At 33.4% G+C, this 12,550-nt stretch overlaps 1 protein-coding gene across 1 annotated transcript in view; it reads right to left on the bottom strand.

Moving 5' to 3' along the window:
• Nucleotides 1-12,550, bottom strand: part of LOC140325805 (utrophin-like) — a 304,415-nt gene that overhangs the window by 101,047 nt on the left and 190,818 nt on the right. The window contains exon 2 of the mRNA XM_072403876.1: nucleotides 862-923. Coding sequence (XP_072259977.1) covers nucleotides 862-923 — 62 coding nt within the window. The remainder of the gene's footprint in view (nucleotides 1-861; nucleotides 924-12,550) is intronic.

The raw sequence follows: 12,550 nt of genomic DNA on the forward strand, positions 1-12,550 counted from the left end.
CTGCTCCATTGTGATACCATCCCAGAGGACAGGTGGTAAAAAAAAATCTAAAAAGACAACAATAAAAACCAATGTCAATTCTGTCCCTTTCCCATTTTATCCAAAAGTACAGATATTCTATAAACCATTTTTTTTTAAATTCTACTCCCCAGGAAGGACTAGCAGTATATCTGCTGCATGGTACCAGATATACAGCTTCAAAATCTAAGGGAACAAAACCATCAAAGCCATTGCGAGTCCAGCTTACAACTTTTATTTTAGATAACGCAACCAACACGTTTCTGGGGAACACATATCAGGGCATAAAATAAGTGTAATCTGTAGACTAGGATACAAGTGAAAAACACATGAAATAAAAAAACAAAAAACTGTTGTAATAACCATGTAAACTAAGCTGTAGCCATTACCACAATAAAAGCCGCACAACCTACATAAACACATAGTACAAGCATTAAAAAGAAAAAGAATGTGTATTTGTAAGCATTTCAGACTAAAGCTAAGAAGCTCTGTTTTAAATTACACTTTTGCTAGCAACACAGGTTTAACAACAACTAAGCAATGGAAGGTTTATCTCAGATGATTAAATTGATTGTTTAGGTCGGTCATCCAGTTGCTGGTATATCTAAAAGATAATATACAATCACATTCTAGCGTGTGTTTCCAGTTTTAACCTAACCTAATATAATACAGCTGAGCAAAAGTCAGACTAAATAACAATAATTTCACATAATTGCCACTAAATATCCCTTTTGAATCTTTTAAGTAAACTGATTGTGAATATATGCTACTACTTTATCGAAAGGAACAAATAATTGTTACCAAAAATATATTAGAGGGTGAAAATATCAAAGCATGGCTTACCTTTGCAAACTGAGCATTTACCCATTTCGTGAATGTTTTCCTTTGAACATCTTCTCTTTCATCTACAAAAAGAAAAGTTAGACTTAGTTTAACTAAAGTAAACGCTAAAACATCAGCCTGTTTTGCACGAAGAAAAGAACTTAAAATTTGAAGATTGCTTCTGTAATTATATTTATTTTTACAGGAATTGCAACAGCAGATTGCCATTATTTCACTAAAGTCAGTCGATAAGACAAGCAGCATTCACAAAAGCTGCAGCACAAACTCTTTTATATTTTAAAGCATCCATGTTCCATTCCAAGTGTTTTCAAAAGTTGTGGGTTTACTATGAGTGGATTGCTTTGTATATACCACCTTCACTTATTCATATGACATCTTTTTTTCATGGTTTATTGTAAATCAATTTACATTTTGAACAATATTATTGCTCTCTAGACTGCCTTGTTGAAAATCCATTTTTCTCAAACATGAAAAAGTTGCAGCCTATTTAGGCACCACATTGTTGAGAGGCTGTAATTCCTTCTGATTTTTGTTTTTTTCAGGCTAGCTGATATTCTGTAGTAGGTATAGCTTTTACCTTCTGAGGCCTTCTGAAGTCTGGGAAATCGAGACCATATGTTTCCAATTGTACTGACCACCATTTTTTAAATCTCAAAAAAGGATGGGGGTAGCACAATTCAGGATCTTGAAAGGAGGCTACTCATTCAAAATTAAATGTGTACTTTTAATTTTCCATAATACGATTATTTCACTGCTAATTTTACATATTGCCTTTTACATATTGCCTTCTTTGCAAGATGTGTTTCTATATGTATATTTACAGTAAAATAACTCCATTATAACTATTACTTATAGAGCAATAAAAGTTTGTATGCCTAAATGTCCATCCTGGTACGTCAATAATTATTTAAATCAACATTTATTTGCCTTGTCATAAATTATGCCCCTATTTCAAAAAAGTGTTTCAAAAGCAATATTATTCATTGTCATTGTCTGTAATATTTCTATAAATAACTTCATTGTAGAGAACACTATCAAGCTTGATGTATGTTTGTCTAACGCTAACATAACATTGTCATAACATTGGGGATAAAAATAAATATTTTAGCATGTAAACTGACTATGCTTTTGTCTGCACTCATGTTTTGAATTTGTAAAGAAGTTACATAATTACTAAAACATACTCCATATAGATTAGGATAGAAAACTACAATATGATTTATCATTACATTTTCATATTATGTTGCAATAAAAAAATGACCCTCTACAAACACTGTATATTTTGATTGACACTCTGAAGGCGTTTGGAATCACTTTGGTTGCAAGGCTTCCTTTTTGTTGTGACTGAATCTGCCAATGTCAGAAGTCTCCAGGGTGCCAGTATTATGTTGTGCAAGACCAATTGCCCAAATAATCTGTGTTACCATATTTCTCTGTTTAGTAACGTATTCATTTCAGATGCTCACTTACTGAAATATCAGTTATTTAGTTCCACTGACATCCTTATTTATGTCTACAGAAGGACAACATATCCATCCATGTTCTAAATACTACAATGCAAATAACTAATATCTGCATTGCTTTGGCCTTAACTTATAGTTAAATCAGAACTAAAGTTCTACTTTTAAAAATCTATGATCAGACAGGAGGTCATTATTGCAGAAAGGAACACGCAATGTCAATTCTGCAATAATTCCTCCTAACTGCCTGTTAGCTCCAGTTTTTAAAAAAGCTAAGCTGAGCATGTGCAGTTCAGCTTTAGTTACCAGGATACCTGGATATTTAGTTTCCCCTGCACACCCTGGGAATGTATGAACTTGCGTCTGCCTGCTTGGAAGTTACGTCATCCTGACCGGGAAGTTCATCTCCAGGAAGAAAAGAAGGAAGAAGAAAGCAGCTCCCTGACACTGAACTGAGACAGGTGAGTATACAGGGTTTAGTTTCACTGTACCTTTATTAAGATTTTTGTGTCCCCAGTGTAAAGGTTAAGATCTGTCACGCCATCTGTCCGGACTGTCATAGGACCAGTTGTGACAATCCGGTTGGAACAACTTCGCCATGAAGGCAGGAAAAGTTAGAAAAGTACAAAATGTAAGTTAATCTGATAGGGGCACAAAAATGTCCTTTCTGGATAGCAAAAATAACCACGTTTCAAACTGCAACTTTTTAGCAGCCTACAATGGTGGACAGGTTTCAAAAATCTTTTAACTGTAAATGTTCAAACTAGCTAATGTCCTAAGCAAGAATTACAGAACTATGCCCGCCCAGTATGGCTTCTTCTGACTGCTAAGCATGCTGCGGAGGCATTGTTCTGTAAGTCTGGCCTAGGAAATTATCTAGTTTGAATATTTATGGTGCTAAAAGGTATATTATTTTAATAAATAAATATAAATAAAATAAATAGTCTTGATTTTCCAGAAAAAGGTTTGTTTTTTTTTTTTTTTAAATGAAATTCTATTCTGGTTGTATTATGTTTAAAAGTTTAAAAGTACAGACTGCTTGGTTTAATTCATTTAGTTTCAAATATTAATATATGTGTAAATATTTATTATTATTTATTATATGTTGTACTTCTGAAAAAAATGGTAGTACAGTATGTATAATATATATATATATATATATATATATATATATATATATTTATATATATATTTATTTATATTTATTTAAATTTATATACACATTTTTTTTACTTTGCTTTAACAGTTTTAAAAGATCACACTGATTGAGGTAGGGCATTTCATTTATGGGGAAGGATTCCAGCCCCAGGAATTCTATTTATATTCCTGATCTAGCCTTATTCACAGAATTGTTAAGCCACTTTTTAAATGGTATACTTTAGTTGTTTATTTCCTTCTGCTTAATATTGACATATTTGTGACTAGAAAAGGTTACAATAGTCTCTAACATGTTTAATTTTAAACTAGCATTTATTTATATGGGGTTGATATAAAATATGAGGTTCCTAGTAAAAGGAAATAGGAATGCTAATTCATACCTTTGCACTGTATTTTACTGTGATGGGCAGTTTGTTCAAATCCAGCATGATATTATGGTATAAATGGTAGGCTGAAAAATGTTTGGTTTTTCAGCTTGAAACATTACCACTGTTATGAAATGTTAACAGCATGTGTCAGAAAGGGTAACTCTGCTCTTGGCTACTATAGCAGAGCAGGACAGAACTTCATATTGTACATTTAGGTGTGATGACAGCATCCTCTACAGTGCTGCTAAGACAATGCAAAGAGATAATTAAGTGTTACAATGCCTAATAAGTGCTAATAATAACTGTAAACATGGCATTACTACCTTCATGTTAGCTCTAGACTTTTTACATAGTAATCTAAAGGTAAAATCTTGGTAAAGAGTTTATTTGCTGTTTTTTAGGTCCTACCTTGGGAGCATACACCTATTTGCACTTCTGACTATTTGTGACCAAAAAAGAAACTGTAATTAATTCTACATTTTTAGAGATATCACCAAACAAGAGATGAGGCGGAAATCTTCCAATGAAGAATCCTGCTCCAATGACGTGTAAAAGATAGGAATTCTCCTGAAATATTTCTTAAAAAACCTAACCTGGAGGAAGTTTAGCCATGGGAGAAAAATTTGGACTACAGAAACACATTAGCAGTAATTAATCGATATTGAATTTATTTAAGTTGACTGTACTTTTATTACATTGTGCCAGTTTGATGCTATGCAACAATACCTTTATGTCATTTTAAAGATTGAACAAAGCAACAGACACAAGAATATTTAAACAAGTTAAAGCGTACCTAAACTCGGAATTGTCACTTTATATAAAAGGGTGGACAACCCCTTTTATGTAAAGTAAAAATTCTGTTCGTTTGTTTTTTTTCAAGTGCAACAACCTTTTTCTTAAAAAAAGTGGGTGCAGAACCGCCCCTTAATTCTCGATCGCCTAGACAATCGAGAATGAATGGGAGTTCAAAGCCTCCCGGGATACCTACATCAGGCATCCCAGGAGGCTCATGGGAGCTCCTTCTGCTCATGCCAGAACATCTCGGAAGCCTTTTTGCGCAAAGGTAAAAATTTGCCGATCTCATGCATACTTCACCTGATCTTGTGGATGGGTTGGGTGTTGTAGGATGAAGAACAGGAAGAATAAGATGGCGGCACCCAGAGCGCTAGCTCCGGGATGACTGCCGGGACAATGCAGGACAACCCCGGAGGGATTGGAGAAAGAAGAGGGGTGTTCCAAAGGTTAAATGCATTATAGATGTACATGTCGCTTAAATATCCAAATTTTGTGGTTAAAAAAGACAGGTGCACTATCTATTAGGAAGTTATTTCCTAGTTGTGATGCTTATTTAGCGGTTTAATGATTTTGACTAAATAGCTGAGCTTGAGTTAATTAACAAATGTAAAAGATGGTAGAGTGGTGGCAAGCATTGTGAAATAGAAGTCATTTATCTCTGAAAACTGTTAATAGAAGAGATTACTGCTGGTTTGTTCAGCTATATTTTAAACATGTTTGGCATGCTAAGTTCTCCTTAGCAAGCATAGGTTCACTTTATTGTAATAATAACATTTTTTACAATGACGCACAATGTATATGTGTAAATACAGAAGTCTCATAGACATTATTGAAAGTTAATGTCTATAAGACAGAATTAGACTTCTGCCTAATAGTGGACACTGCAAGATTCACGATTTTAGTAAAATAAATAAATATTGATATTTTCCCATAACTAAATAAGGGGATTAACTTTAGATCAACAACTTTTAGGAATGATCACCAAGTCATAACAGTGATTAGTCACTAGTCCTTTACCCTCTGCTTGCTGTTTTTTGGCAATATTTGCAAAGTTCAACATGCTTCATTCAATTCATCTTTAGTTATGTATTATATTTAAAAATACAGACATTATACATTTGAAGATGATTTATATCAGTTTAAAACCTGCATCTGGAATTACCTAATATACACCAAGAAATTTAAAAATCCAAGATGCACATGACTACATAGAAGTTCTATGATATGATTTTGTTCAGAGTTGTGGTATTTGTAGTATATATATTCCTCCAATCATGAAATTCTTTACTCATTTTTTCCCTTTATTTCCTTGTTTTACATTATGTTTCAGTCTACAGAATACAAAATAGAATTTTAAACTGCACCACATAATATAAGGCAATAACAACAGTTAAGTTAATATGATCTGGGGTGAATGCTTTCTTTAAAATAGAGCTAAGAAAATAATCACAATTTTTATCTATTAGTTTGTACAGTTATCTATATTTTATTAGAACTTCAGAAAGACTAAAACACATGCTGTTCAGAGGCAGTTATAGTGCATGCATATGCAGCGCCAACTTCAAAGGGGGTTGATTGATTGATACATTTTGGCAGTTGTCATTTCAAAATATTATGTAGATATGAGGTTAGACCTAGATTTATCAAAGTGAATTATGGCCTATATGCAGCTGGAATATTAAACCTTGAAGAAGGATGACTAAACTTTAGATAAGGGAGGCATTTTACACAGCAAATGCTGTATTGGCTAAATATTGTGCCTAGTACTGCAGGTTACAATCATCATTTCTAAGCTAGACACAAAGTTGACTATGTTTTACATTAAAACATCTGCTCAAAGGTTTGAGAAAGTGCTTCTGTGAACATGCATCCTAGTAGACAGTGGCTTATACCAATATGCCTTTGTAAAATATGGCAAAAGAAAATATTCAAATAGAAGTAAAGATTATAACATGCCAATATTATTTCAAGACAGCATCTCTTTAATAGCTAACTATTGGTGCCTAGTGTACTCTGTACTTCATTATACATTTCTATACCGTCTTGATCACAAGTACTACCCATGCGGAGTTAAAGCATTGGGTAATTCCAATTGGTTTCAATTGGATGATACCATATACCCAATATTTTCGATGTCCTACAATATTCCTGAGGAAGCTAAATATGTAAAATGTGTTGAAATGCTAATTTGATACAATTTCATGTACTCTAACGGTTTTACATATGTTGTACATTTAATAATGTCAAATAAATTAGGGTTTTAATAATGATATGAGGTTTATAGAAATTGGTTTATAAAGTGGTGCCTGAAAAGTAAAGTTTTTTTGAATAAATAAATATGTTCTATAACCTCTGCTTAAAATGGCAAAGCTAACAAAAAATAACACAGTTGTAGGATGTTATCAGTTTTTATAACGTATTTTATGTGTGTTCTCCCTGTGGCACATATGCAGTGTAGTGCACACTTTCCGCACAATATTAGCAAAATGATGCCAAAAATAAAGAATAGAGCAAGAACCAAGAATAGAACACAAGCATAACTCCACAAGTTCAAAAGTAACATAAATACCACCTAAACAAAGAAGAACCGTCAAAGACGATGGCAATGATGGAACTGCAACAACGATGACAAATTTGGCAACTCATGATAAGAAAATTTGCAATTATGTAAATTTTTATAAGATATACTTAGTCCCCACCAAGCTTTCTTTATATTGTAAGAATGTATGTGTTAAAGACTACTCAATGCAAATACTGCATACTGGCAACAAAAACACTGTTGGTAACACTAAACACATTTTGTTTGCCCTAGGACCAACAGAAGATCTGAAGTTAACTGTGTTGGGTTGCTTAATTCAGACCTTGACACACTCTGTTCCAAGCAGTCCCTCAAAGATCACCGAGCATATACAAATGTTCATATTTATATATGGCACACAGAACAATAATGGTTTTCACATGTGATTGCCTTCTTTATTAAAGTAAAATATTTATCATAAAAGTACAATATAATATAATATAAATAATATAAATATCATATATAATCATTTAACATGTGGATTATACACTGATCATTGAAGTCCATGTTTACTGCACTTTTCAATTACACATACTCATATAAGCCTAAATTCGCCAACATTTCCCCCTCTACCTAGGGCTGCAGTTATAATTCTAAGATTGTGGCAAGGGAAAAGCGGAAAGACTCTAAGATTGGCAAGCGCCAGTTCATATGTTTGTCCTTTTGATACCTATTGATCATACCCTATAAATCTGGTTCTGTAAATGCGACTACATTGTACTAGGCTGCTTACACATAATGATCGATTTCTTATGTTGAAAATAAAAAAAAGGATTAATATCAGCAATAAAACCTCAAATAAATTTGTTGTCAAATGCAACTTTAAACAATGCACATTTGTGCAGCTGTTAGAGAGCATCCAGTCCTAGCATAATAATTTGCCCAATGTCTATCAAAGTTTATTGAGATTTGTGGATACTCAACAGCTTCACTTTCAGTCTCAGGATGACAGAATTGACCCTTTCTTTGACCTCTGTTTTATTCTGAGCATACTGTTTATGCCTGACCTTTTCCAAACTCATGCACCATTATACAATTAGAAAAAATATACAGAGAAAAAACACTTACAAATATGAATTTCAAAGCAGTTAACAAAAACAATGTATACAACATTTGAGCAGTTTTATCAGAAAATAAAAAATATACAGTACAGAAGGTCAAGGATGAGGTTTCAATATTTTATTATATAAGCCAATTATAGGAATGCAGAAGCATAGATCTTTGTGTAGTTGTGGCAAGTGTTGCCTATGAAAAATACATTATTTGTTCATGTTTCCTTTTTCTACAAATTAATAATGAGAAAGAAGAATAAAAAAGGTATCACAGGGACCTTATGAGGTTACAATAGATTATTTTGGAATGTGTGTTTTTCTATTACCTTTTTGTCTATTTACAGATATAACAAGACTATGTGTGACTTGATGACCGTACAGGGAGATAGCCCAAGGGGTACCCACAGCTGTAGTTTTTGAGGTCTTTTAATTATATATTGCATTTGATATCATATCCTATTTAAAACATTTTTGTGTCACTTTACTTAGACTTTACCTGCTTTCAGTACACATTGAGTTTGATTTACTGTGAAGTAAGCTGCAATGAGGGAAAGTAATGTAAAGTGTAATAAACCTGGGCCTTTTTTCTAGAGCATAAAGGGAAGTACTATAAATCTAAATTCACTTTGGACATCCAATCATGAATGAAAAATGTTTTAAGCAAATGTATAATTTTCATTATAGTACAACAAATGATTTATTTTCACCTTATTTCACTTTGCTTCCCAATATATTATTTTGGGGCCATTCACCTTCACCTAGAAAGCATGGAGGAAGTTTAGCAGGTTCTACTGCTTTTCCTCTCAACTGCCTAAAAGTATCTCAACTGTGTAATTAGTTTGCCTGGAGTTCCACTTTAAAACCCAATAGCAGAAATTACCTGTAGAATTCTTTATTTGACAATGTCTCACAAAAAGCATATATATTGTCCAGCATCTAGTGCTTAGAAATTGTTTTTTAAATACTGTTATAGGTAATCTGTTCTTTTTTTTTAAGAAGAAGAATTACAGTGAACTTCAAAGTGTGGCTAATGATCAAAATCATCCTTTGGGGTAACATAGAATGGTGTAATAATCTCTATTCACATTCTAAGCATCAGTTGCTATTATGATGAAAAAATGTCTTATTGACCTCTGGTTATTATCATCTGGATAATGTTCTTCAATTGATCTAACTCTATAAAAGAAAAATCGTTGAAAATAATTATAATATTGTAAAATCTGGCCTTTCTGCCAAGTATTGCATGAAACTAGGCCCAGTGTGAGACTTTCAGTAACAAAATATTTTCTTTGCTGGTATTGAATTTATCAGCTTACACTTTACAAACACATACATTTAAATTGGATATAAAAACTGTATAAATCCTAAAACATTAGTACATGAGGAGAAAGGTTTACAAAGGCTGAAACTATGACCACCATTATGCTTATGAAGGTAATTTTGCCACCAATATAATATCCCTGCAATGTGCTGGATAGACAAAGCTGCTGAACAAAATGACTGAGAAGTTTTGCAACTTTGCAACAGCTCAGCAATCGATCTTCATCACTCTGTGTGCATGCTGTCCATGGTGCTGCTTTTAATGTGTCAGATCTATTAACTATGCGAGCAAGCATTCAACAGACAAACAGCACAAGCAAAGGGGAAAAGACTGACAGAGAGCCTCAACCATGGTGGGTCTTCACAGTAAGGAATGTAGAAGTACATGTAATTTGACAATAATAATACTTTTACCCTTCACCTAACACTAAATTAAGTTATTTTCTATTACCTTTTTTTAAATGAGCAAAAGAAAAGTTTTTAGGTCTTTTTATTCCATAAGTAAATGCATACAATATTTTAGCTGCTGCTATTATTATATACAAATGTTTTAAAAGGCAAAGGGATTGATGATTTATCGCCCTTGTCTTAACACTTGGCACTGGATTCAGTAGCAATATTTTGTCTTGAAGATTGCGCTAAACATTTCTAGAAAGTGGCAGGACAGCTAAATCATTATTGCTGAGCAGTCAGGGAAAAATGAAGCCTATCCATCAATACAGAATAACCTATGAAATATTAGGATCTATGAGGGGCTGTAGTCAGGAAAAGGCTTTGCATGTGCTTTAGGAAATCATTTTAGCCATATTTACTGTGCTCAGACTAGTTATTTGAATACCTTTTATTGCAATTAGGATCATTCACAAATTTCAGCCTCTTTTAAAATGTATACATATAATTTAAACCTGAAAATACTATGCAGTGTAGAGCTAGGCATATACATATATATATATTGTGGAAAGTATTTTCTATTTCAAATAGAGACACTCTGATACCATCAACATGTGGACTGTATATTGTGCTCTGTGGACTTGGAGAGTAATGATAAAAGTCCTGAACACAACCAGCATATTTACTAGTAGTAGTGCCATCACTGTCCATGAATCACTAGCTGAGAGTGTTCTGAGACTTTTTTTGCTGCTGAGGTTAGGGAACCTTTGCCACTTTAACCAAAAAAATGTCAGATGCCTACCTGCAATAGCTTCCAGTTCTACATTTCTGCCTGAATGCTGAGCAAGTCATGTCCCTCATACACATTTGGAAATAGAAACAGGGTAATGATTCTGCTGACCTCCAAATAACATTGGAGAAAGAAACCATTAAGTTCTGCAGGGGACACAGGAGATTGACCCTCGAAGAAGTGTTGGTTGCTCAGCTGACTTTAGGCCATTATTCCTCAACATTTAAGTGATATTTGGCAAGTCAGGGAGCATGCCTTTGCAGGTTCTGCGGTTTTTAATTTTGTGATTGTTTGTGGTTAAGGGATTTCAATGAAAATGCTTAAAGTGAACTTATTGTGTTAAGGGCAAAGTTAAAATGAATTTTAGGGTGAACATTCAGGGTTAGATTATGTTTTAAAGCGTTAGTTCATTCCTCTGGTTGGGTTAATTTTTCAGCTGGATAATCGGAGGATTTCTTGTTATTTCTGGCATGAAAGTATACAGAATCTTGCTAAAATTATTTCAGCTGCAAAATTAGGTTTACTGCACAGAATGTTCCCTCTTTGGCAAATTATTTAAGAGATTCCATAGTGCAAAGTTTCTGGGGCTACTTACATGTTTATAGTGAGGATTTTCCACTCAGAGTCTTCAAAGCAGATAATGACTGCAACTTTTCTAAACGTTAGACTATGATTAGGTTGATGTATACAGGATTTCTTAATAAAATCAAATCATGTTCCTTGCTTTCACATCCGGTGCTTATATGGAACATCAATAATAATGACATCAATAATCTTTTGTGTGCATTTTGCCAGGTTCTTTATCTTCACATTGTACAGTAATTTGCTTAGGCTAAGAAGCAGATACATTTTATAGTACAAGTAAAAATGTTTGTGAGATTGTGAAATTCACTGTTAATGTAACCAAATCCTTAAGCAATGTAATTATTAACTTCTAGGACCATTTGATTAGCTATATTGAGTGTCAGCCAACAAATAACTATGAAATGAAGTCATTGTGAAATCAGCTCAGCAGTTCTACATTCAGAGTTTGGCATTAGCTGGTAAAAGAACAATAATTGCATAAGTATTGTTAAGATAATTGAATGGTCAAGGCTGTTAATTCAAAGTGCATGCTTATTTAAGATTAAAAAATGGAGAACAGTTTGTTTATGCACACTAATTGACATAATGGTGAAAGGCATTAAAGTCAACCAAAAGGATGAAATAATACCTTTTTTTCTTTGAAAACAAAGTTTTTACTTACACATATTTACAAAAGATAAGGATAAAAAACAGCTATGTAATATGATAATCCCTCATTTGAAACATTTACTCATCTTCACTATACACATTGCATGAAGCATAATGATAAAATCAAACTAAAAAAAACTTGGATCAATCTACTTTGGTAATAAAATTAGTTAGTCTGTTAGTGATATGGGCTAGGAGAAGATATTATTATAGCTTTATATTACCATGTTTCCCCGATTATAAGGCACTGTCTTATATTTTTTGAAATGCCAAAATATGCCCTAGGTCTTATTTTCTGGGGGATGTCTTATTTTTCCATGAAGAAGACTACAGTACACATTTATTGTTGAAAATCACTCATGATCACTCATGTTCCATTGATTGTCCCCTTCTGATCACTCATGTGCCATTCATGCACTGCAGCCAGGAGGAGACACACACTGCAGCCAGCATCGAGGAGACACACACAGGATCGGATATCAGAGGATGTCTTATTCATGGGTGAGTGCCTTATTTTAATTATTTTATCAAAAATCGGGGGTGGC

Source organism: Pyxicephalus adspersus, chromosome 1 (genome assembly GCF_032062135.1).
Source record: "Pyxicephalus adspersus chromosome 1, UCB_Pads_2.0, whole genome shotgun sequence".
NCBI classification, from domain to species: domain Eukaryota; kingdom Metazoa; phylum Chordata; class Amphibia; order Anura; family Pyxicephalidae; genus Pyxicephalus; species Pyxicephalus adspersus.